This window comes from Ambystoma mexicanum, chromosome 8, assembly GCF_040938575.1.
Source record: "Ambystoma mexicanum isolate Mex_15411 chromosome 8, UKY_AmexF1_1, whole genome shotgun sequence".
NCBI classification, from domain to species: Eukaryota; Metazoa; Chordata; class Amphibia; order Caudata; family Ambystomatidae; genus Ambystoma; species Ambystoma mexicanum.
Genome location: NC_090929.1, coordinates 1,125,088,278 through 1,125,115,987, shown reverse-complemented (window position 1 = coordinate 1,125,115,987; position 27,710 = coordinate 1,125,088,278). Strand labels below are relative to the sequence as shown.

General features: G+C 45.3%; 1 protein-coding gene across 4 annotated transcripts in view; it reads left to right on the top strand.

Annotated features, from left to right (window-relative positions):
• WDFY4 (WDFY family member 4) overlaps positions 1-27,710 on the top strand; it is a 1,820,746-nt gene that overhangs the window by 892,761 nt on the left and 900,275 nt on the right. For all 4 annotated transcript variants that reach the window (XM_069611160.1, XM_069611162.1, XM_069611161.1 and 1 more), the window contains 2 exons: positions 19,055-19,180; positions 20,293-20,454. In XM_069611160.1, the coding sequence (XP_069467261.1) occupies positions 19,055-19,180; positions 20,293-20,454 (288 nt within the window). The remainder of the gene's footprint in view (positions 1-19,054; positions 19,181-20,292; positions 20,455-27,710) is intronic.

The following is a 27,710-nucleotide window of genomic DNA, read 5'->3' as shown; positions in this document are numbered from 1 at the left end:
TAGAAGAAGAGATAAGGGAGCAAGAGGTTAAAAAAGCAATATCTGAATTACCATTAAATAAAGCCCCAGGACCCGATGGATACACAGCGATTTTGTATAAAAAATATACTGAGATCCTTGCTCCTTTTCTTACGAGATTATTTAACACATTTAAAAATTAAAGAAACCTCACCCATCAATGAATGAGGCCAAACTCCTAGTATTTCACAAGCAGGGTAAAGATCTGATGCTCCCAGTGTCCTATGGACCGATAGCGCTAATAAACCTAGATGCAAATCTATATACTAAGATCTTACCAAACAGACTCACTCATATGCTTCCCGAATTAATAGGATATGATCAATCAGGCTTTATACCCCTAAAACAAACATTTGACAATACGCGCAGAATATCCCACTTAATAGAAAAGATAGGAATGGCAAAAAGCCCTGCAATACCAGTGTCACTAGATGGAGAAAAAGCATTCAATAGCGTTGAATGTTCTCTACTGTTCCGCATGTTAAAACACACGGGTTTCGGGGAGAAACGTATTCAAATGGTGCGAGCCAACTATAAATCACTGGGGATTTCCATTACCCTGAATGAAACAGTAAGTAAGTAACACTGGGAAGGGGCACTAAACAGGGCTGCCCCCTATCTCCATTGCTTTATGCTATTTATCTAGAACCCTTACTAATTACAATTCGGGACACCAACCTGCTCAGGGGAATAGAAATGGCGGGAGAATCACATAAAGTAATAGCATTTGCAGATAATATGCTGATAGCGTTGAAAGACCCAGAACAGTCACTCCTGGTACTTATACGGGAACTAGATAACTATGGGGCGATATCGGAATTAAAAACCAATAGGCAAAAATCAGAAATTCTAAACCTCTTGGTAGAGCCGGAAGTGATGGATAGACTAGGAGTAAAAATGCAACTGAAAAAAGCAGAAAATGGGATTTCATATTTGGGCATAACCCTCACAAAAAAAGATAGGGCACCTGTATAATGCAAATTACCCACAGTTACTTGAAAGAATCAAGCTTGACCTTGTGAAATGGAACCCTCTCACAGTATCATGGTGGAGGAGACTGGCATTGGTAAAAATGATGGTGCTATCGAAATTATTATACTACTTTCAGGCACTGCCCAGCAGAGCCCCAAAAACCTTTTTTAAGTCTCTCAATACGGCAATATCATCATATATCTGGGAAAAAAGACCCCCCAGAGCAGCAATGTCCATGTAAACAGCGCCAAAAAACAAGGTGGGGGTGGCCTTAACACATGTCTACAAATACTATGAGGCAGCACTGATAAGGGTCATGAGAGAATGGTCGGCAGAAGGCTTACAAAAAATATGGGCTAAACAGGAGGGCTGTAGCAGGATCACCCTTCGTGGGTTTGATGTGGTTAAATAAAACAAAAAAGACACCCTCTTGTTAAGGTTAGTGAAATAATAGGGGTAGGGGTGGAACAATGGGACTCGGCAATAGAAAGAGGGGTACTCACAGTGAAACCAGCCCCATTTTATCCAATGTTTGGGAACCCAGAATTTTGACAAGGGATGGAAAAAGGGCCATTCAAGAAATGGGAGGAAGAAGGCTGTAAAAAGATATGAGTTATGTATCAGGGACAAACCCTTAGGACATTTGAGGAATTTGTTCAAGATCTGGGTCATACAGGGTAAGATAGGTTTAAATATAACCAACTGAAGCATTGGCTGACTACCCCAACCATTAAGGAAGCACGGAGACAACTGACACCATTTGAAAAACATATACGGACCAATACAGGGTCAAAGAGTCTTGTCTCAAACCTCTATAGATTCCTGAACCAACAGGAGGAAGAAGTCCAATGGGATTATATGAAAAAATGGGGAAAAAACCTAGGGGAAAACATTGTAAGAGGATTCAATTCAACACTACAGCTAAGTCAACGCCTAGTCTATAATACTGAATGAAAACCCTTATTGATATATCTTTATGTCCAGTTCATGCGTTCTGGATGACTACCCCTATATAACACCCCTCTCTTGGAATCCCCCTGACCCCACTGAGCCAAGAAGTAGTTCTGTTTTGCAAGTTTAAAAGGTTTATTTGATAAATTAAAATATATATATCACACTTTATAATAAATTAATAATTGAATAGCACACTTAATCTGATATGATAAAGATCAACAACGGAGAATCTGGCACTAGCACACTTCTTATAATCACTAATGAGTTGACATGAAATGGATAAGGTAGCACACTGGTAAATAGGAACAAAAGTATAATGTGGTAGAGGATGCTTTATGTAAGCTCAGGTGGATGCAATATTCAATGAATGCAGTACAGAAAATACTCAATATGACTTCAACCAAACAATGTAATCACTTTTCTCTGGCAATCCCCTCCCCCCCTTGATGCAAGGCAAGGAAATGGAAGGAAAACACACAGTTCTCAGAAATGCAATCAATGTAAATCAGTTCACCCCAGCAAGCTTAGACTACAGAAGTTTGAAAACACAGGCCCAAATTGCTTTGATATGTGCTGGCAATGAATTAAAAAAATATGCTAAAATGCTTTTAATTCCCTTTCAGAGGTTCAGGGTGAGTGATAGCTACTCTCTATGAATTCAGGATCACCTTAACAATGCTTTAGTAGTAACTAGCAGGTAAACGAAGTTTTTGGCAAGGAAAAGCAAAACTGCTGTCTTTTACACGTGAAGAAATTTGCAAATCGCGGCAAAATTCGCGGATGCGCCGAGCGCTATTACAGAGGAACCACAAGGACTATCTCTATCGTTTTGGGGTCCTAGGAAAGCCTAGGATCTCATCTTCCAAATGAAAGTTACTGCAAGTCTCTAGCACAAACGGTTGCGGAGATATGAGCGATTAAATAAAGGTCGTTTTTCAGATTTGAAATTTTAAAGTTCAAAAAGACAAGTGCAGCTTGCAACTAGGAAATGACAAGTGACAGCTTTGCAAATGAATGACATTTAGGAGACAGTTCTACTTAGATTAAGCTAGATTGAATTATATTATTTAACTAGGAGATTGGTTCTGCACAGTTTTCTAGGTACTCACACTATATTCTTGAGTGAAATGGGCCTCGTCACGGATCTGGTCAGGGTTTTAAACTGGACTCTGGTCTGGTCTGGCCTCTGCACTTCACAGTGATCTGGGTCAGCTCTTTCTGCTGGTCTGGGTCTCTCTGGGTACAGCACTGCTTTCTCTCTGGTCTGGTCTCTTAGTTCTGGATAGATTGAAGTCTCTAGTTTGGCTCTCTGGAGGTTTATGAATTTGAAGTCTGGATCTCTGGATGTTGTATGGTCCGGCAGAGCGCGTTGCAGCAAATGGAATTGAAGGTCTCTATCTGTCCTGTCTGTCTGCTTTTATGTGTTTAGAATGTGGGTGTGTTCTAGCATCACTGACCCTACCTCTCTCTCAGCTTCTAATTGGTCAAACTTCCATTTATCATTTGATTGGGGAAAGAAGTGTGTGTCAGCGTGATGTCATTTTATGGCTTGCAGATAGGACACTCCTCTGTCAGATTGCACACATTCTATATTTGATAATAAAAGACATATTTCACAGTTACACAGTTGCTTGAAATTACATATACATGGTGTGGCTGAATTTAGCCATGTCTCTGTCCAAATCTGCTGTTTCTAAGAGCTTGCATTCAGAAATGGCACATAATTGTCTTTTTAACTGATTTTTCAATTTCTGACATTGACCCAACTTTACATACATGTGTGCAGGGAGTACGGACATTAACTGATGAAGTTTCAGATTGTTAACATGCATACATTTAGAGTAATATCCACTTTTCCGCTAAAACCCCCCTGAACACGCCACCGGGTCGAAAAACCTCTTAAAATGTGGGCAGAAAAATCACAAGAATTATGGTGTCATTTATAAAATTTTCACATGTCCGCTCTATGAATGATCCATCTTTTTAAAGTTATGTTCTGGCTCCAAAGGGGTGTGGTTTCCTCTCAGCACAAGGTAGAAATACTGGTTTATCCAGTTCTGCCAAGCCAGCTTGCTCTCACAGGCAGTGCCCCTTCCCTTTCCTCAGGAGGAAGCCACTTTTTACGACCATTTACGACTCCTGCCAATAAAACCTTTGCCTGAGCCAGGACAGGGCTTTGTTCACTTTCCTGCAGAGCACAGGTAATTCAATTATCAGATAGATGGCATATCCTTTGTGTGAGCAGCAAAAGGGCAGCTAGGCCTGGGAACACAGTTGTGACTCAAGTTTCACTCCTGATGGGGGTAGTTGCCAGGCAGAATTGGAATCTCTTTAAGCCAGTTTCAGATAAAATGTCACTTTTTGTTCCCCAGTTCCTGCATTCAAATAAAACTAAACATTTTTACATATGCAGCTAGAATGCTGATTCTAAGTGCAAAACTATGACATTTCAACAGTTACAAAGGCATGTGACACCAAACATAGGTCACTCATTTCATCTAAACATTTTCGATTTTAGTGTCTTTAACCCAGTGCAACTTAAACTGCTGCAATCCACAGCTCAGCCAGTCTTGTTATAAACCTTCAAGTCACTTCAGAATATCACTTTACATTGTATCCACCTCTCAGTAAGTCTTTCTTTGGCCTGTTTTGGGTTCATTTATTCAGTTTTCTACAAAAAAGTAAAATCTGGTGTTGTTTTAAATTGCCGGCTTTTGGATAGTGGTGAGTACTGGTACTGCACCCATTTTTGGGATTGAAGAATGAATTCCCCACAATTCTAGGTTGCATTTGGCAATCAGCATTGCCATTCCCAATGGTTTCAGACTACTGTGCGGGTAGTCCAATGGTGGTTTTAGGCAGTGTCCTTCTGTGCCCATAACATCGGCAAAAATGGGTGGCAGCCTATTCTTCCTGCATTTCCCTGTGCATTTTCTGGGAAGCTCTGGCCATCATGATGTTTTCATGTCAGTACTGCACAGTTTTGAGGTATGGCTCGGATGCATGGGTAAATACATCCCACAAGCCCCCCTCTTGCGATGGCCATTCGGTTTCACTGATGGGACTCGCAAGATCTGGGATGTTTCCTCATCTTCTTCCAATAGATGGCACAGTTCAGCATCTTTTCCTCCATCCGGTCGGATCGATCGGTTCTCCTCGCCGGTCCTGATGGGAATATTGGGCGGTACCCCGAGCCCGTTGCGTCTCAGCTCCCGGTCTCCGGATCGTCCTCCTTGGCCCGTCTCAAGGTTTTCTTTCTCCTAGGACGACAAAGGAAGAGCGGCAATACCTGTTCATAGACGTTTTTCCACCACCGTTGAGATAGTGGGGCAGCATATGCATTTCATCATCACGAAACATTACATTCTTATTTTGAAAAAAAAACAGTATAACTAAGAGACAGTTTCATGCAAATCACAATGTTTTAGAGACTAGATGTGGTATGTTTTATGATTGGAACAGAATTAGTCTGAGACAGTACCCGCTAGGATTCCAGAGGATTCCTCCAGTTGTTGCAGAGTGTGCCTGGGATGGCAACATTTCAATTGGTTTATGTGGACCCACTTGTCTTCCCCCTCTGCCGAACCGCCTTTGGGGATGCGGATCTTGTAGGCCACAGGGGAGATCTTATCGACGATCTCAAAGGGTCCCTTCCATGTAGGCAAAAATTTGCGCTACTTGGCCTGGTTCCTTTGGAAGTTGTATAGATAGACCCGGTCTCCCACCTGATATTCCTTCCTGGAAGTTTTCAGGTCATAATGGGTCTTCATGCTATCAGCTGATCTTTCTAGATTCCGCTGAGCATAAGCAAAAGCATGTTGAAGGTGTTTCCTTAAATTCTCCACATACTCATGAGTTGTGGAGGCATTTATCAGTGTCTGCTCTTGGGTCCTGTAGAGCAAATGCTGGGGAAGCACCATCTTGCGCCCAGTCATCAGCTCAAATGGTGACATTTTGGTTGCAGATGAAGGGGTAGATCTGATAGCCATTAGGACCAGAGGTAATCGGATATCCCAACTTGGCCCAGAATCTGCCACAAACTTCTTTAATATGCTCACAATTGTCCGGTTATATCTCTCTACTGCCCCAGAAGAAGCTGGCCGATAAGCAATATGCAACTTCCTTTTGACCCCCAGTATCTCCCACATCTTTGTCATTACTTCACTGGTGAAGTGGCTACCTCTGTCTGACTCAATCCTTTGAGGTAGACCAAAACGGGAAAAGATGTGGTTAATCATCAAGGCAGCTGCAGTTTCTGCCTTGCAATTTGGGGCTGGGAGACATTCCACCCACTTGGCAAACAAGCATGTCACAGTCAACATGTACTTATTCCCCCTAGCCGAGCGAATCACAGGGCCTACAAAGTCGATTTGTAAATCTGACCATGGCAGTGTCATCCCCCTCTTTTGTAAAGGTGCCCGGTGCGTGAGGGATGATGGCTGAAATTGTGCACACACAAGACACCCCTTCAAGTATTGGTCGAGGTCCTGCCCCATGTGTGGCCAGTATGCAACCTCTCTTAAGATTTCCAATGTTGTGTGAAACCCCCTATGACCGGCGGTGGTCGCATCATGGGCGTGACTTAACATCAGGCTTCGGAATGAGGTAGGAACCACCCACTGATCGTGGCCAGCTTTGGATTTCCTTACCAGCAAACCGTCTTGAATCCGGAACATTTTTGGACATTTCATCAACACTCTTAGGTCCTCTTTCCCAATGTAATCGGTATCCGTCAGGGGAAAGTTCTCAGGGTCCTCAAGGTGCTGGTAAAATTTACCAATTATTGGATCCCCCTTCTGAGCAGTAATCAAATCAGCATCAGGGGTCTCCTTACTCCATTGTGCAATTGAAAGGTTTTTGTGAGCATTTGTCTGGGACCTAGTGATAGCAGTGACCTGGATTTCCCCCAACAGGGACTCAATCTCAATTAGATCCCCTTGGATGGCCCCGGTTTTGGCCAGCTGATCAGCTAAGTCATTTCCAGTTTTGTCTGGTCCCTCTACTTTGGAATGACCCTTGATCTTTTTCCAGTAGATGGTCATCCCATTCGATGTGACCAGATCATCAATGTTTTGGATCAACTTCCCATGTTTCAAGGGTTTGTTGTTAGCACATAACATGCCTCTGGTTTTCCAATTAACCAGGTGCTCCACGAACCCGTTCCGTACATAATCCGAATCTGTGATTATGACCAGTTCGTGGAGTTGATGCTGGACAGCAGTGAGGATGGCCTGATGCACAGCCATCAATTCTGCCACCTGACTACTTCGGGGACCAATTTTGTATCCAGCGGAGGGTTCTGGGGACTCATTCACCCATGCATTCCCTACGCCGGCCACCAGTTCTTTCTCCCCGTTGTTGTCAACATGGTAAGAGCATCCATCCACATACACAGTGGGCATTCCCTCACACTTGTCTTCTTCAAAGACTTTGTGTGGGGAATTAAGGTATGCCTCCATGTTGTCCTTGATTTTCAGACTTTCGTCCTCGAGACAGTTTTCTCTGGCACAATCATGCAAGTCAGCCAGACCTTGCGCGAGGGGACTCTTCTTGTTTTGGCCATATCTGACCTCCACAGGAAAGCCTTGCATTGACAGAATCCAGGAAGTAATTCGGGAATTACTCACATTTCCGGCCCGGATTCTGTCACTTTGGAGATATTGCAGAGGCTGGTGTGGAGTCTCCACTATGATGTGTTCCCCCTGGATAAACGGGCGGTAATTCTCCAATGCCCACACCGTTGCCAGGAGTGCCTTCTCACAATCGTTGAATTTTTCCTCCACAGAGGATAAAGTTTTGCTCGCATAGGAGATTACTTTATTGACCTTGTCATGCTTTTGGTATAATACTGCCGTCAAGCACGTATCAGAGAACCCCGTCTCCAGGAAGAACTCCTTGTTTCTGACAGGGTAAGCTAGGCAAGGCGCTTGTGAGAGGCTTCTTTTGAGTTGTTTTACCGCCTCGGCTTGTTCTGGACCCCATTCCCACTTGACCCCCCCCTTCAGGAGATGAATCAGGGGTCTGGTGATCTCTGCGTAGCCCTCAATGAACTTTCTGCTGTAATTAGTCAGTCCAAGGAGGCTCCTTAGTTCTCGCAGAGTTGTGGGGTCTTTCAGTTTCTGAAGTGCTTCCACTTTCTTTTCCTGGGGACAGAGGCCCTGAGGAGTAATCTCATGCCCCAAGAAATTAACACGGGTTCTACACCACTGTGCTTTCTGAAAGGAAAGTTTTGCTCCGGCGGCCCTCAACTGCGTCAGAACATAACGGATCTCCGCTATGTGTTCCTCCACAGATGAACTTTTGATGAGGACATCATCTACATAAGCCAGGTTACCCCTCGCACCCAGGTCGGGCATGGCCTTATGTAGGAAAATGTTGAATTCATTGCCGGAGTTAAGGTATCCGAAGGGAGTCCGGGTCCATGTGTACTGCTGGCCCCCAAAGGTAAAAGCCAGTTTGTATTGGTCCTCCCTACTGACAGGCACAGTCCAGTATCCATTGGTCAGGTCTATTGCAGTGAATACCTGTGACCCCTGGATCTGGGCCAGCCCTTGGTCAATGTAGGGCAGAGGCCATCGGGAAGTATGGACCCGTTTGTTGAGCTCCCTAAGGTCAGCACAGAGTCTCCACTGGCCGTTTGGCTTCAATATTCCCAGCACCGGATTATTGAAGGTGCTGTGGACTGGACGGATTATTCCCCGGGACTCAAGGTTCTTAATTATTTCAGTAAGGGACTCCATTGATGCGAGAGGCAAGCGATATTGCTTCACAAACACAGGAGTCATGCCAGGGTCCGTGGGGATTGTTGTTGTGTGGATGTCAGTGCGACCACAGTCATATGAGTCTACCGCAAAGAGATCTTGGAAATCCAAGAAAACTTGTTTCAACTTTTGCTTTTGTTCCAGAGTCACACAGGCATCAGCTAGGTTGACTCTCTCTTCCACCATCTGCCTGAAGCCTGGAAAGACTTCTGGTTTGGCTATCTCAGCGGCCTCCTCCAGCTGGGTGGAGAAGTCCCTGGTCAGAGTGCTGATTTGGACTGGAGGCTTCAGGTGGAAAAGGCAGCCCTCATGGACTTGGAAAATCACCTCCTCCCTCCTGAAGTCACAAGTCACATCTTCCTTACCATAGGGGCAGGAAGTGTACACCAGGAAGTTCCCCCCATGCCGGGTGAAAATCCTGTCTGGTGTTGTATTGTCATCGCTGTCACTGTCAACACAGTCCTTGGGGATTGGTCCTAACAGTTCATTTACAAGATCAATGGAGAAATGTCGGTCATCAACCGCCATTCCAATAATGGTGCCTGCGGCTAGAGTAATACTCTTTAAGTCGCTGTTATCCACCTCTATTAGAATGGTGTCATGTTCTATGTTGACTAATGGTGTTGGGTTTACCCCCAACCCTTGCTGTTGGAGAGAAGCATTTAGATGTATGTAAGCATCAGGGTTTTTCAACTCTTGTCCCCTTTTAACTTTCACTTCCAGGGAGAATTGTCGGGTCCTTTCTGGGATGGTGACTTACTCTTTAACCTGAATTTCAACTGCATAAGGTAGCAATTGAGCTGACCTAAATGCTTTTTCTGGATCATCAAAGCCCATGGGATTATCCGCTAATCGGGACCAAGCTTTGAAGTTTATTAGGTCCAAACTAATGGCAAAGCGATTGAGAATGTCACTGCCTAAGTAAAAGGCGGCAGGGACGTCTCGCACGACCCAACAATTGTGGACTATGCTCTTGTTGCCAATGGAGATTTTGTGCATACACCTGCTTGGCAGGAGATGTTTGGAATTAGGCGCTTCCAGGTCCATTTCCCATTTGTCTATCAGTTGGAATGTGGGAATGGCTGGATCTTTTGGGAGTTGGCGGAACATGGCTTCGCTGATGAAGCTCTTACCGTTGTTCACACACACTCGAGCGAGAACAGAGTCCTTCCCATCATTTAACTGAACAGGGATGAACAACTGCTCTCCAATTTGCTGAATATCAGCCAGGCTTTGAGCTGATTTCACATCTTTCTGGACTATAGGAGTGGGAGTTTCAGGTTGTGGATTGGTATAGAATTTCAGAGTGTTTCCTTCCAGCGTGGAATACCACTTTAGACTGGAAGGAAGGTTGATTTTCAGAAATAGAGAGGACCCCCCATCACCAGTCTGTTGTCCTACTGCTATTACTGTCACGTCTGGAATTTGGTGGTTCTGGAAGTGAAATTCTACTTGGTCAGGTTTTTGTTCAACCATGTGGCATGTGCCGTTTAAACTAACATGGTTGACACTCTGTTTTAATTTTATCGGTCGGCTAGTCTGGGTCCAGAGGACCTTGTTTACACAATCTATTAGGGGTGACAACCTTCTCAGGAGGTCATTCCCTAGTAAACAAGGGGTGCCCTCTGGGGTCACAACTATGACCGGGTGTTTCAACTTGTGTCGCCCGATCTTAATGTCCAAGTCTGCAGTCCCCTCAACGGGAATTTCCTTCCCGTCAAAGTTCTGTAGTTGTCCAGGAAGAGAGGTGAGAGGAATTTGGTAATTCTCTCCCCTTCCTGCATTCAGTTCGTCAAAGGCCCTTCTGGACAGAAGGGTAGCTTGAGATCCAGTGTCCACCAGTGCCGAGATTGTACCCTGCCCCTGTACTTGTACCGGGGCATAATATCTTCCCTCCTTCTCCTCAAGGGGGCACAGATAGTGTACATTTTTGGACAACTGGTGGGCTAATTTTCTGGTTTTGGACATTGCTAGCGAAGAGATTTGGGCAGAATTCTGTGGAGAGTCTTGGGAATCTGAAAGAAAAATTTGGCAACTGGAGATCAGAGCCATTGTGGGTTCCCCTGGTTCCAGTTCTGGGCCGCCCCCCCCTTTTTGGAGGCAGTCCCCAGTATGGGTTTGAACCCGGGGATTTTCTTGCTGTTGGTTCTGGGATGAGATGGTGGGCGGCGGTAGCTCAGTCTCCACATCTCCCCAGTCTGGATTTGCATTCCTAGGGACCCATTTTTCTTTGGGAGGAGTTCCCCCCTCTCTGAAGGAGAAGATCCTTTTCTCAGGATCCTCTGAGGATCCCTCTCCCTCAAATTGGAAGATCTGTACCTCCTCCTCAAACTGAGTCTGTTTGGGTCTTTTGTTTCTCCTACCCCCCCTCTGCTCCTTAGGAGGCAGACTTTCAGGGGCAAGAGATTTTGTTTCCGGTTCCTGGGTTTCCAGGGGCTGTTTACAAGTGAGGAAGGAAGCTTCCTCCAAGGCTTTACACCCCCCTTCCCCTTGTGCCTCCTCCCTGGGAACCGGTGAGTTATCGGGGTGCTGCCCCCGTCATTGTTCTGGAGCACCAGGTCCAGAGTTGGGTGCGTTCTGCGCCGGCATGCTGATCTGAGGGTTCTGCTGCGCCCTCAGTATATGACCCATATCCCGCGCCATGTTTTGAACCTGGCGCTCTAACTGGGAAACCCGCTCAGGCTGATACGGGGCCCTGTTTTCTCCCCTGGGCTGATCCCGGGAAGGGTAGCTATCCCTCCTCTGGTAATACCCCGGGTTGGGAAGATTTGGGTACCCCTCCACCCTTGGCCTCCCCTCTCCCGGATTCAGTGGTCTGGGCTCAGGGAATTGGGGAAAGAAAGATGGATGGTTTTGGGGCTGAAAGTTGGGTGGATACCTGGGGAAAAAATTCTGCCCAGGATTTGGAGAGTTTCTGCCCTCCGGTGGGAAGTTAGGAGGGAAGTTCCCTGGGTTAGGTGCTTGGCTGGATCCCCCCCCTTGGGCTGGAGGAGTCCACACATAACCCAGGATGGGTCTGTTTCCCTTGTAACGGGGACTTACATAATCAGGAGAGCGAGGGACCCCATTTGTGGGGCTGCCTCCCTGGCTCCCTGTTTGTGACTGGCCCGAGGACCTTCTGGGCCTAGCATTATTAGGTGCAGGTAGGTTTTTAGGCCCCCCCATCTCCAAATCTAAAACGGGGGTGACCTTTACCTCTGCCACCTTGGCAGCAGCAGGGGTGGTGTTGGCTTTGGGGTTTTTCTGGGCATTACTTTTGCTATCTATCGGTTTCTGCACCTCATAGATCCGGGTAGCCTGTTCAATGACCCAATCTAAGGATCTTTTCTCGTGAAAATCCCTCACGAGCTGGGTCATGATGTATTTGGGCAAGGCATGGAAAAACGTATTTATGAACTCTCTACTATCTGTGCGCACCCTTCTTGTGGTCTGTGCAAAAGCACGCTTTAACTCCTGCACAAATTCTTGTGGGGCCTGATCCTCCCCACATTGCAAATTGTAGGCTGCCTTGCGAGCCTCTTGAGGATTTCTGTGAACAGAAAAATGTTTCAGGATGGCTGCCTTATATGTGGACCATCTTAAATGATTTTGATCCTCCAGCCCCGCAAAGAAACTGGAGTATTCCGGGGAGAATGTCCACTTTACATATTGAATACAGCTTTGGCTGTCCTTCAAATGGAAAGTCTCCATCATTTGTTCAAACAACTCTAAGTGCTCCCAAACAGAATACTTAGCGTTCTTATGGTAAGGCGTGATGACGCTCCTGATCGCCTTAATCTGCTTTAAGGGGTCCTTAAGCAAGGCCCTTTTTGCCTTATTGGCCTTTTTGGTTCGGGTAACCCTTGTCCATTCATCCTCGGACTCAGAGGCACTGCTCCCAGAGGTTCCCGTCTGATCTTCCAGGTTTTCCCGGATTCTGCGAGCCTGGGAATGGCTGGCAGAATGTGGGGACCTGGTCTCCTGTGTCCTGCGCAGTTCAGAGGAGTCTTCAGATTCCTCCTTGCTGCCAGGATTTGATGGGTACCCCCTCCACTGACCTAACTGGGCAGAGGTTTTCAGGATGCCCTTAATGGGCCTACTCTCCTGGGGTTCCCCACTGAACTGTACTGTACTTGGGTGCCCATACCCGGATGCCCACCCCTCCATTCCTGAGTGGTACTGGCCTATGAGCCCCATACTCTTAGCTGGATAGTAATCTGCCATCCCTGTGGCCCTGTGCTCATGTGCGCCAGGGGACATGGGGGTGGTAGAGTCCAGGGACTGGGGGAGATGAAGGCCCCTGATGTTAGGGCTCCTGCGGTTATGGTCAGGAGTCTCTCTTTCCCAGCGGACCTCATCTCTATCCGCCCCTGCTCCCTGTTGCAATGCAAGAGCCTGCATTTGTGCCTTCAGTTCCTCTGTTAAGGCCTTACTCGACTCTATCAGTTTCTCCTGCATCGCTACCTGTTGCTGGAGCCTATCATTGTGTTGACAGAGGGCCTCATTCTCCCTCTGTGCTTCCTGGTTGGTCCTGGAGAACTGGGCCAGTCTTTGCTGCAGGAGGTTTACCTCCTGGGCAATGTCCCTATTGGCCTGCTCCTTTCTTGCTAGAGCATCCTCCACCCTCCTGGTGTGCTCTAGCAAGTTCTGGCGTTCTTTTTGGAGGTCACCCAGTCCCTGGTGGGCCAGGTGATTTTCTTCCATTTTTCTTTTTAAATGGCAGACTTCCTGGCCTAAGGTATCCCTTTCCTGACTAAGATCCTGCATCTGTGCCGCCAGGTCGTCCCTTTGCCTTTGGAAGGCACCAGCATTCTGGCGCTCCTGATCAAACTCTGCCTGGGTATCCAGGTCTTTCAGAATTAGTTTGTTGCTCTCTGCCTTCACTCTATCTAGGTGGCCTTGCAGGGTGACTACCTGCTCAGCACATACCCTGTTGAAGTCCAGTTGTTGCTCCAGCTTTTTCTGGTTTTGCAGTAGGGAGTCCAAACCTTCTTGGTATTCCTTCTGCAAGGCCAGAAATCTGGTATCCTGTTCTACCTTTTCCTGTTGCAGCACATCCATATCCTTCTTTATTTTAATGATGTGCTGCCTACTATCATCTTCTGACTCCTGGCTCCTCTGCAGCCTCTGCTCAGAAGAGACCAGGTCAGATTGGACCTTCTCTAATACCATCTGTTGCCTATTTGCCAGATTTTGGCTTTCAGCACATCTATCCTGCATGTCTCCCATATATAGGTACAGGTATGCTGCTATCCTGGCAATCTTGTCGTGTTCATCTTTGGCCTTAGGAGCCATATATAGTTCACTCAGGGCCACATGTAATGGACCCTGATCTCTCCATAAGTCTGACCCTGTTTCAGTGTCCTGTCGCGTGATGGCCTGCAACCAGGCATCCTGGCCCTGTTCAGTCCATTCACCTCTCACAAATAGCTTATGCAAGAGGTGCTCTCTGGCTATTTTCATGTCTACTAAGGTCGTCATTCTAGAGATTGGTCTCTGTCCTGACTTACAGAAGTTAGTATTTTATTTTTGCAGAACAGAACTTTTCTTGGAGTGTCCCTTTTGAGGAATGCTTCACAGCGTAATGCAGCGTGGTGATCCGACCGGATGTATGTATCCCGTCAGTTAGCACACTGTATTAAGCTGCACAAGTGGTATTCTAACCCAAACGTCCGGCTCGAGCCCCCAATTTGTAAGAGGATTCAATTCAACACTACAGCTAAGTCAACGCCTAGTCTATAATACTGAATGAAAACCCTTATTGATATATCTTTATGTCCAGTTCATGCGTTCTGGATGACTACCCCTATATAACACCCCTCTCTTGGAATCCCCCTGACCCCACTGAGCCAAGAAGTAGTTCTGTTTTGCAAGTTTAAAAGGTTTATTTGATAAATTAAAATATATATATCACACTTTATAATAAATTAATAATTGAATAGCACACTTAATCTGATATGATAAAGATCAACAACGGAGAATCTGGCACTAGCACACTTCTTATAATCACTAATGAGTTGACATGAAATGGATAAGGTAGCACACTGGTAAATAGGAACAAAAGTATAATGTGGTAGAGGATGCTTTATGTAAGCTCAGGTGGATGCAATATTCAATGAATGCAGTACAGAAAATACTCAATATGACTTCAACCAAACAATGTAATCACTTTTCTCTGGCAATCCCCTCCCCCCCCTTGATGCAAGGCAAGGAAATGGAAGGAAAACACACAGTTCTCAGAAATGCAATCAATGTAAATCAGTTCACCCCAGCAAGCTTAGACTACAGAAGTTTGAAAACACAGGCCCAAATTGCTTTGATATGTGCTGGCAATGAATTAAAAAAATATGCTAAAATGCTTTTAATTCCCTTTCAGAGGTTCAGGGTGAGTGATAGCTACTCTCTATGAATTCAGGATCACCTTAACAATGCTTTAGTAGTAACTAGCAGGTAAACGAAGTTTTTGGCAAGGAAAAGCAAAACTGCTGTCTTTTACACGTGAAGAAATTTGCAAATCGCGGCAAAATTCGCGGATGCGCCGAGCGCTATTACAGAGGAACCACAAGGACTATCTCTATCGTTTTGGGGTCCTAGGAAAGCCTAGGATCTCATCTTCCAAATGAAAGTTACTGCAAGTCTCTAGCACAAACGGTTGCGGAGATATGAGCGATTAAATAAAGGTCGTTTTTCAGATTTGAAATTTTAAAGTTCAAAAAGACAAGTGCAGCTTGCAACTAGGAAATGACAAGTGACAGCTTTGCAAATGAATGACAGTTAGGAGACAGTTCTACTTAGATTAAGCTAGATTGAATTATATTATTTTAACTAGGAGATTGGTTCTGCACAGTTTTCTAGGTACTCACACTATATTCTTGAGTGAAATGGGCCTCGTCACGGATCTGGTCAGGGTTTTAAACTGGACTCTGGTCTGGTCTGGCCTCTGCACTTCACAGTGATCTGGGTCAGCTCTCTCTGCTGGTCTGGGTCTCTCTGGGTACAGCACTGCTTTCTCTCTGGTCTGGTCTCTTAGTTCTGGATAGATTGAAGTCTCTAGTTTGGCTCTCTGGAGGTTTATGAATTTGAAGTCTGGATCTCTGGATGTTGTATGGTCCGGCAGAGCGCGTTGCAGCAAATGGAATTGAAGGTCTCTATCTGTCCTGTCTGTCTGCTTTTATGTGTTTAGAATGTGGGTGTGTTCTAGCATCACTGACCCTACCTCTCTCTCAGCTTCTAATTGGTCAAACTTCCATTTATCATTTGATTGGGGAAAGAAGTGTGTGTCAGCGTGATGTCATTTTATGGCTTGCAGATAGGACACTCCTCTGTCAGATTGCACACATTCTATATTTGATAATAAAAGACATATTTCACAGTTACACAGTTGCTTGAAATTACATATACATGGTGTGGCTGAATGTAGCCATGCCTCTGTCCAAATCTGCTGTTTCTAAGAGCTTGCATTCAGAAATGGCACATAATTGACTTTTTAACAGATTTTTCAATTTCTGACATTGACCCAACTTTACATACATGTGTGCAGGGAGTACGGACATTAACTGATGAAGTTTCAGATTTTTAACATGCATACATTTAGAGTAATATCCACTTTTCCGCTAAAACCCCCCTGAACACGCCACCGGGTCGAAAAACCTCTTAAAATGTGGGCAGAAAAATCACAAGAATTATGGTGTCATTTATAAAATTTTCACATGTCCGCTCTATGAATGATCCATCTTTTTAAAGTTATGTTCTGGCTCCAAAGGGGTGTGGTTTCCTCTCAGCACAAGGTAGAAATACTGGTTTATCCAGTTCTGCCAAGCCAGCTTGCTCTCACAGGCAGTGCCCCTTCCCTTTCCTCAGGAGGAAGCCACTTTTTACGACCATTTACGACTCCTGCCAATAAAACCTTTGCCTGAGCCAGGACAGGGCTTTGTTCACTTTCCTGCAGAGCACAGGTAATTCAATTATCAGATAGATGGCATATCCTTTGTGTGAGCAGCAAAAGGGCAGCTAGGCCTGGGAACACAGTTGTGACTCAAGTTTCACTCCTGATGGGGGTAGTTGCCAGGCAGAATTGGAATCTCTTTAAGCCAGTTTCAGATAAAATGTCACTTTTTGTTCCCCAGTTCCTGCATTCAAATAAAACTAAACATTTTTACATATGCAGCTAGAATGCTGATTCTAAGTGCAAAACTATGACATTTCAACAGTTACAAAGGCATGTGACACCAAACATAGGTCACTCATTTCATCTAAACATTTTCGATTTTAGTGTCTTTAACCCAGTGCAACTTAAACTGCTGCAATCCACAGCTCAGCCAGTCTTGTTATAAACCTTCAAGTCACTTCAGAATATCACTTTACATTGTATCCACCTCTCAGTAAGTCTTTCTTTGGCCTGTTTTGGGTTCATTTATTCAGTTTTCTACAAAAAAGTAAAATCTGGTGTTGTTTTAAATTGCCGGCTTTTGGATAGTGGTGAGTACTGGTACTGCACCCATTTTTGGGATTGAAGAATGAATTCCCCACAATTCTAGGTTGCATTTGGCAATCAGCATTGCCATTCCCAATGGTTTCAGACTACTGTGCGGGTAGTCCAATGGTGGTTTTAGGCAGTGTCCTTCTGTGCCCATAACATCGGCAAAAATGGGTGGCAGCCTATTCTTCCTGCATTTCCCTGTGCATTTTCTGGGAAGCTTAGCCATCATGATGTTTTCATGTCAGTACTGCACAGTTTTGAGGTATGGCTCGGATGCATGGGTAAATACATCCCACAACATTTTAAAGAACCAGTGGGAATACTTGTGGGGAGCTATCCCAAAACTAATTAGAGACATACAGGTGAGATAAATGTGGATTAAAATCCTCCTGCAATGGCACTATACCCCCAAGAGGATCCATGCTATGTTTCCCCAAGGCTTCAGATCAATGCTGGAGGGGGATGCAAGACAGTGGGGAACTAGAAACATATATGGAGGGAATGCCCGGTCCTACAAACTTTTTGGGACAGGGTAAAAGCACAAATGCAAAGCATGTTCCGGTGGTGGGACAGCTTGGGGAAAGGCTCTGGCTGTGTGGAATGTGAGAGCCAAAGTCGAAAATGCATGATTTTACCAATAGCGGCATGGCTGGTGATAGCACAACAATGGAAACAGCAAACACCACCCACACTCCAAGACGGGCTACAGAAAGTGTGGAACTTTGTATCACTCCAGTGGGTAACATATAGAACCCAGGGAGATCAAGAGGGATTCAAGAAAGACTGGGACTGGTATTGAGTTATTGACTATATGGAACAATGGTGCCAAAACAAGATCAGAATATTGGAGATTGTGGGATCCTGAGAGGAAAACAAACTTCCAAAGGAGGGACTATACTTCTGGCAGGGGGAGGGAGTGGGTAAGGGGTGAGTTGATTGTTGAATGTGAAAATCAATAAAATCACAGTGAAAAAAAAACCTTTTTATCAAATAGCACAGGTTGTTCAGGGTCTTTGGCACCGAAACCCTATGAAGATGGATGAGCTAGGCAATTTCCTTACATATCCAAAAATTATATTTCTGCATACTCTCAACGATGTCGTCATTCTTATAAATGCTGGCATGTTGGCCTTTATGGCAGCATCAAGCCTAACAGACACAAACCGTCTCTTAGATTGGACCCAACTTGTATCTGGTCTGTCGCCTGCATTAAAGACGGTATTTGGCAGGGCTGGACTGGCCTATAGGGAACTTTGGAGATTTCCCAGTAGGCCTCTGCAAATTGGGCCTCTTTTGTATGGTAAACTATTTTATTTGCACATTTTCTCACAGTAAAAGGGTTGGGCTTGCTAAATATGTGTAATATGGGGCCACTTTGAAGATTAATTCCAGAGCCTATTTTGGTTCCCAGTCCACCCCTGGTCTATGGACATTTCCAGCTCAGACTGGTTTTACCCGATGATCTATCATTGAGGGAATTGGAAAGGCAAATCTCCAAGAAAGGCTACAAAGGCAACGAGCCAGTTGCACTCATGGCATTGATCCTGACTGTGGACAGACTACCCTAGATCACATAGTGGTGACCTGCCAAGGATTGGCTGGTAGGCCTGCTCAATGGCTTGTGATGAGGACTCTCTAAGGCATCCTAGCACGGCCATTGAAATGTTATGTAGGGAAGTCTCTTCATGGGATCTGACATTGCTGTCCTTTAGAGAAGCCAACATGTTTGCTATTCCTCAAAAGCTTTTGATTATTAAGCGACTCAGATTTAACTAATACAGCTGTTTTGGGATGTTTGTGTTGGTGTAAATGTATATTTCTTGTACCCTGAAAGTGACACTGCTCTCTCTCTCTCTCCATTTCCTGCTCTCTGTCGTCATCCTCCTCTCAGTGCACGCTGGACCTGGCCTTGCAGTCAGTGCTGCAGTCACACAGCCGAGAGCAGGTGGTGCGGTCTGGTCTGTGCACCGAGGCTGCACTACTGCTGCTGGAAATGGTGAACGTCACAATAGGCAAGGTGAGCTTTTTAGCACCAGTGATCGGTCCTCCTTTACCCCCATCCGGTGACTCCTAATCACCACCCTCTGCTGCGCTGTCTTCCCCCAAACTACCTGCACCTGTGCCATTTGGATTACATTGTGCTTTAGGATTCATGTGCTGGCCAGTGCCATCAGTGAAATTATGCTATATATATATACACTCCTTTCCATCAGTGTGTTTACTTCGTGCATCCCTATATGTCAATTGAACGTGCTTCTGAATATCTGTTTGTAACAGGTGAGAGGCACCGCTGGTGTGTACATTGGTATGTGCCTGTCCATTTGGATGTTTACAGCTTGTAAAACGGACAATCTGTGTTTATTGCATGCATACCGAAGCATGCAAGTGTTTTTTCGTTGTATGCCTGAGCATCAATGTGCTTAATAGATGTTTTTCTGAACCTCTCTGTTTATTGACGGCATGGTTAACCATCAGTGAGTTTATTGGATATCACCTTGGCCATTAGTGTGTTTGATATAAGCATGGCTGGCTATCGGGGGTATGCCTGGACATCCTTCTGTTGACTGGATATGTTCGGGTCCTTAGCATTTTTATTGCATTTAGGAATTGCACCATGTTTCAGACACCTTACTTAAGTCTATCTGAGATATAAAGTTGGATGTAATACAGACCACTAGGGTGTTCATTATCTTAACGGCTGACTCCCATTGAGTTCATTGGGGGGTGTCTGTCCATCCCGGAGTTGAATGGACTTGTGCCCGACCATCAGTGTTCTTATGGGATGTACGCCTACCTTCAGCTTGTAGTCTATTTAAGCCTGGCTGTGTATCTAAATGTATAAAATGCATTCATTCATGTACACAATTAATTCACTGCACTTGCGCGCTCTGAATGTCACAAGGCCTAGTAGGACTGTTATTTTGTTTCCTTTTTTTCATTGTCAATTTCTATGTTTACTGCTCCCTTGTTCCCTTCCCTTTTCCCTTGTGGCGCTTTGATACAGTGTCCTGCTGTGTAAGCGCCTTATAAATAACCAATAAAATAAAATATATACAATGGCTTTGAGATGGCTTGGTACCATGACATGCAGCTGTGTCCAGTGTGTAACCCTGCGTTTCTGATGTTAAGCCTCCCGCAGCCTTGAAGGACTCCTGGGAAATCAGCTACCCTGGCAGCGTGATGCAGTTCCTCTGCCTCGTCTACCACCGCTATCCTTGCGACCCTCTCTGGATCAATGCAGACTTTCTCCAGACCTTGGCCACCATCGTCTTCCCCTCTGGAGTTCAGATGGTATGTATTGTAGTAGGAGTGAAGAGGCACTATAACCCGAAGGTTTCACAGTGCCATCCCAATTCTCTGTGGACAAGCAAGCACACATGGAGTCAATAACTGCTATAGTGATGTGTGCTTTTGATATGAAGGCGCTCTTCGAGAATGTAGCCATGTTTTGAAGAACACATTCCTTCCCTTCACCATACCTCTCAACCTATTCAGAGATTGGGAAATGAAAATGTTTTGCACCCCCTACGCCTGGCACTGCAGTATTATAGCAACTAAGTCCTGTAACCTGTCATGTTTAAACAACGTTTCTTGCTTATGCTAGGTAGAAACTGTAGTATTTACTGCGCATGTCCTTACAATGAAGGCCTCTCACCTAGCTGGTTGGAATGCTCACTTTCCCATCTCTCATTTCTAACATGCTTCCCTTTTGGCCTATGCAAGTGGGATCTAAGCTCTTGCTTTCTTAAGAAAAGTGGCATAGGGGAGCGGAAGTCGTCACCTTGCTAACACTCTTGCATGCCTCAAAGTGTATGGGAATCTTTTAGGAGTATAGTCACCTTGACTAACTGAGTTATGACAGGTTGACCTCCCTGATAACACTGGCTTACTTGAAAGAGTGCAGCTGGTGTCAAAAGCTGATATAATTATGCTTTGCTCTTTGCTAGCAGGTCGGATTTAGTGTGCAACCTTGACCTGTTGGGACCACCTCTTTAGATTGGAAAGTATAATCCCTGGTGGGTATAAAGGATGAGGGGTTCGGAGGGAAGGGATGCTTTGAACTTTGTGTCTCATGTTGCTGTTGGATTTGTGTCTGTCACTGCTTCCACCGTAGCTGTGAGAGATCCTTTTTCCTTATCAGAATTAGTGACGTTAGACGTTGGATTCCCGCTGCGCTGCAGCCAGGCCTGAGGGTAGGACCAATCAGGGGTTAGGGTGAATGTGTTCTGGATGAGTGCAAAGAAAATATTTTGGATGAAACCCCCATGATTGTCTTGTCTTAATGTATACCTCATCACTGGAAACCGTAAATGTGTAACTCAGGTTGCGATCCCACTTTTATTTCTCACCCTTTTCTATCTAGTATGGGAGCTGTAATAGGCTGTGTTTCTACTGATTATGTGTCTTGTCTTTGATTCTTCCACATTTGTGTCTCTTAAAAGCTTAATACCTCTATGCATTGTGGGTAGTGCGATTGGGGATATAAGCTGCGAACCAACAGTTACCCCAATCTAACCAACACTTACGAGTGTTTCTCAAATTTCTGTACCGGGGAAGGAGCTATGGGTGATACGCAAGCCTCTGAATAGATGCGGCAGAGCAGTTAAATTGATGAGCCATACCCACACCGCCAGCCATGGTACTCAATAGCGTCCTGATGCAGATGGATCAGGAACGGACCTGGATCCGTAGTAAGCCATACCTTGTCTTATCCCTGAGATAATGTGTTCAAGGCAGTCTAGACAAGCGCTGCTTCCTACTAAAGGGAGACCAGCACACTTCATATTTACTCTCTATTCACCAAAAGCAGGTAATTATTTGAAACACTGGCACAAATATACACAGACGGAGTCACCTAGACACTTTCCCCAGGAAGGCACATTTGATTTAGACAGGATAATGAATTTGCACAAGGTACTAGAAAGTAAGGTGCACGTGTTGTGAGAAACCTGAGGGTATTCTCACTCCTACTTCCCTTGGATCCTCTATGCAGGTAGCCAGGGAAAGACCATCACTTTTGAATCCTGACCCTTGGGGTGGAGAAACGAGGGAGGATCACCTGGGTGGAGGGTGCTTGAGGATTGGGAGTGGGATGCCCTTAGGCGAGACATGTTATCCCCCTTTCCCTAATGGCAGTCAATATAATCCCTCCCCCAACTTTCATGGGCTGTTCCAAGCCAGTTCCCCTCATTACTCCGGACACAACACCTAACAGTACTAAGATCAAGAAGAGGCAAATGGGAGTAGTGAAGATTACCTCTCTTCATCACTTAGGTACTGGGACGAGGAAGATGCATCCCACACACTGGGAAGGTCAGGCATGCCGGCCTAACTATGGTCAGGCAGATCCAATTGACCAAGCACACCTGCAGCCTGTTAGAAGGCTGCAGGTACATAAAGTGAGAGGCGAGAGGAAGAAGCAAGAATCCCGCAGAGAGGCCAGCAGAGAAGCCAGAGAAGAACTCACAAAGGGAACCATGCAGGACAAGCAGGGGATCCACTGTTTGTGGGAGCAGCCATAGTGGGGCTGGATGCCAAACCAGTATGCCGCAGACCCAAAGTATAGAGCATGCTGTCCACGTCTGTGAAGAAGCAGCAGGGCGAGCAGGGCTTGCATTGGCTGTGTTCCCCGCCCCAGAAGTGAAGCAGAGACAGCAGCAGAAGCCAGCAGGAGCAGGCTGCTGATGAGTGTCAGAGGGACATGCAGATACTGGGTACCTCCACAATGAACTGCAGGCAAGAGGAGCAGACTGCTGGTGAGTGTCAGAGGGACACGCAAGCATCAGGGAGTTCCGAACAGGACTGCAGGCAACTGCCCGTCCATATATTGAACACCGAACTCTATGAAAACATAAACTAAACCTAGGTATAATGAATACCGAACTATATGAAAACGTAACATTGCAAGAAACCTAGGTATACTGAAAACTGAACAACATGAACACTTAACATTGCAAGAAACCAAGGTATACTGAATACTGAACTACATGAAAACTTAACATTGCAAGAAACGCCCATATACTTATCAAACCATATGAAACTTTTACCCTGAAATAAAACCAATGCCTATTGAATACTGCATTACAGGGAAAACTTCCATGAAACAAACTAGCAGGTTGACTAGCAAACTCCAAACTTTAACCTTGGGACAACGTGAGTGAGCCTTAAAACCTATATTGCACAACTAATTATATCTAACCTTACAGTTGACTACATTAAAGGCTCAAGAAAAATGAACAATTAATTTTTCTGAGTGACTGCAGTGTGGCAATCCAAAAGCTTGGCGAAGGGGGTGTGATACATGGCGGCAGGGCCACAAAGCAATCAAGGAGAAGACAATGAAATATAAGAGTGTACCCTAAAGCCAGGAGGCCAGTACAGGAGAGTCAAGTAAGGGTGACTGGGCACACAGGAGCAAGCACCAAGGAACTTGTGTGTGGGGCTGAGAAGTCCAGGGACCCTCGTTGCGTGACCTGTGATGGGTGGACCACATGGTCTGACAACTGCACCTAGACCAGAGAACCCTGAATGGTGAAAGCTAAGGGCACCTCAAAACAAGCCTCAATGAGAGTCCAGGGATTCTGGTTGCGTGACCTGTGATGGGTGGACCGTGTGGTCTGTAAACTGTACCTAGACCACAGAATTGTAAATGGCGAAAGCTAAAGACCTCACGAGACAAGCCTAACAAAATCACTGCAACACTTTTTAACTATTTTTGTCATCTTGGGAACAGAGTCCTGAGATCCTTTTGATTTTGGATTGTACTACTTAGAATGTGGGGAAGGGAATCCCAAGGATTGGTCATGAACTATATTGCCTTGAACTGAAGAAGGTAACCTTTTTTCTTTCATGGAACTTTCTTATGCTTGGGGAGGAGGAGCTGAGAGAAAGCTGTGAGCTGGAAAAAGCTTAGAACTTTGAGTTAAACACTGTTTATTTTGAGTCTGACATTCCTACATGTTAGTTTATTATAGTTGTGAGGGCAAGGATATCTTTTGGACACAGACAGCCTTTTAAGTTGAACTATTTGGCACAGACTTTCCTTAGTTTTGTTCAGATAGGGAAAACCCACATTAGTATAGGTCAAGTTAGGCCTTCAACCATCCTGACGTTTCAGTTAAATAAACATCTTTTGTTTAAACTTGAAGTCTGTGTCGTACTTCATGATGCCTTCACAGTGTACACCAATGGCAATGGCACAGTTATCTTGACTGGTATACCAAAGCCACGAAGAGGCAGGCTGAGTCCAAGAAGCAGTCATTAAAAGACACTCAAGAGAAGCTCCAGGAGCAAGTAAAAGTTTTGAAAAATGAGTAATTAAACCTGCTGGTACCGGCCCATACCGGTGGGTACAAACGATTATATCCTGTAAAGGAGAGCCCACGTTAAAAGAAAGTTCTGAAGATATTGTGCACATTTCTAATCTGACTATCCTTAAGGAAATACCTGACAGGTGAGTGGTTGGTACAGACTCTTCCCAACCACCAACCTATCTCCAGTCCACTCCAATAAATCCTATGGATGCCCCATTCACTCCTACGCAACAGGCTCAGATGTCTAACCGGTTTTCACCATCCTCAGGTGTTTGAAAGATTTACGAACCCAACGCTTAATACCACTGTAGGTAAATTCCCACTCAGACAGCTTCTGGGAGGGGGAGATAACTATAGCAACTGTACATGCCCCATAAAGTGGTACTGATTTGTTTAGCATTGTTCAACGATTTCCAAAGATGCAAGAAGACCCTGTTAAGTTTCAGGAGGAATTGCAGGTAATTATTGACTATTATCATCCCACTTGTGTTGATCTGACTCAACTGTTACAAACAGCACTACCCACAGATACAGTCAGGTTGCTAAAAGTACATGCAGATTGGCCAGCGGAAGAGCCTGCTACGGCTAGGAATTTGAAAGCATTCACTGATAGATTGGTGCAAACTATTATTCAAATTTGTCCTCAAGACACTGATTGAGCAAAGATTAATGCATGCAAACAAGCGAAGGGAGAAAATCAGGTGGAATATCTTCCTATGTATGATGGTCGAAGCGGGCAGCCAATCACGCCAGGAGAGATGGCAATGTTCCCACCTCTACTGCCAGTGCTATCAATCGATGGTTACGATTGCCAAGGGGTTCCTGTACTTATTTCGCCACTGATTTTGATTGATTCTACTGCCCCGTATGTTGACTGTATTGTTGCAGGTCAGAAAATGTCATGTCTTGTGGACACGGAAGCATCACGCTGCACTTTAAAATCTTCTGAGTTTTCACAAATGATGCATTCTGCTAAAATCCTTAATGTGGTGGACATAGGAGGGACTCCAATACCTCATCATGTGTTTCCAACAAGCATGTTTCCTTGTTGAGTCCCTGTTCCCCATTGAATTTGTTTTGATTAGACTTGTTATTTAAACTGAACTGCTCTCTTTTCTGTTACCTGGATAGTACATATCTTGACATTCCGGGTCACAGGGAGGACGAGGTACTGGCAGTATTACAGGAGATCACCCATTTGGATTCCGAGCACCAGCCTGCAACCTCCTGTCCATGGCACGGGCTGTTAGACTGGGTCCTAAACAAATTCTGGTCAACCCATTCCAATGATACTGGATATATGGTTAATGATGAGCCACTTAAAATTACCCTAAACCCTACCAGGCCCTTGCCCTGTGTACCACAATATCCCATTTCCAAAAAGACTGAAGAGGGCACTCATCCTGTGACAGAATCCCTTCTATCATTGTAGCAAGTTAATTAAAACTGTTCAATCTCTTCATGCTCGCTCTTGTAAGGGTCATCCTGACCTGGTTACAGGGCCTTGCCACCCCCTGCTTCCAGGACATGGGGTTGTGGTAAAAGTCCACCTGAGGAAATCTGCTCTTCAGCCGAGGTGGAGTGGACTGTATCAAGTTCTGCTCACCACTAACCCGGCAGTGAAGTGCGCCAGCATCCCGGCCTGGATCCTTGTGGCACATCACTTGAAGGTCACTGTCCCAGTTGATGATATCACATCACCAGCCACCAATCATAGGCGGACTAGCTCCTGCTCCCCCACGACCAACGATGCCAACGCCAGTGATGCAGCCAAGTGTGTGTCAGTGTAAGATACTTCCAGAGTCCCTGGAAGAGAGTGATCACTATCAGAGGGCGAAGGCAAATCCCTCAATCAGACAATATGCTTATGTAATGAAGTGGGATCAGGAGTTGCTGAATCTGTTTTGCACAGTAATGTCTCTGAGGGGGCTGTTGATAAGGCTCCTCCGGCATGCGGTCAATGCCCATGAAGGGTTGACACTGAGCTGGTTTCCTCAGTTAGGATATAATCTCCAGAGGCTGCTTCTGCTGGACCTTACCATGCAATTGTGCTGAGGTATGCACTTTGATCCTGTGGGTGGATATCCGAGAGTCACTAATTCTGATCAAGGTGACAATGGACAGAGTTACTCACTTCTGGATTTCCAGGCGTCTGTAAGTTATGGACCTTGCTGCTGTCACATATTGGTTATGCTCTTTATTACTATGGCCCTGATATTTGTGTGTCTCTGGTAAAAATCAGTATCTGTCGTTTGGAGTGGGGTGGATCCATCGACCACAAAACTGTGAACTGTGGATTTTGCTGCTGGACACTTGACAACGAGGTGGAACTTTGGAACCGTGAGATTTGCTGTGCTATAGAACCTAAGGATTTTGACTGGAGTTGGTCAATCTCAACCAGCATGTCATACCATATCTATTTCAACCAACTAGCATAGGAATTCTGTCTGAAACCTACAAACTATTGTCCCAAGGACGTGGCTCAAAGCTCGAAGAGGATCATCAACGAGTAGCACCAGGGGCATGAGGTTGTACTATATCTCTGCCGGTATAAATGTTGTTGGAATATTGATATACATGCATTCTATGGGTACTGGGGCTTTTCGAACAACATGTCATGAGATGGATGGGCCGGCAGCCCAGCCCTGTCTACACAGTAAAAACACGTATTTGCACTTCTCCTGGCAGTATGCGTGCATCTTTAATGTAACCGACTGCTGGGTGTGTGCCCACTTGCCTTAGGATTTGTCATCATGATTCTGTTTTGCTATGATCCCCTTTCAGTAGGGGATCTATGTTTGGATCTCAAGCTGGTCTCCCAGTCACAACCCCCTAAAACCCCGTAGGGATGTTCAGTCCCCTTTGTGATTCATGGGGCCTCCAAATTTCTCTGAGCCGAAACTGGTACACTGAAAACAAGCTGCCCTCCACCTGTCAACCTGCGTGGTGGGACTCTTGTGTTATACTAATCAAGATTCGGTGTTCATGGGAAACAGCAGATGCCAGTACCTGTCCACTAACATCAGTGTGGTGATCAAAAATGTTGCATTTGCTTTTGATCAGAATTTTACATTTTCCTGGGTAGGATATGCCACCTATCCCAGTGCGGAGATATGGCATACCTGTGGTTACCCATCAATTGGGGAAGGAGTTGCTACATGGAATATGTTCTGCCAGCAGTGCGTCGGACCTCTACGTTCCCTGCACTAGCTCGCCCTAAGTGAAGCTTTTCAT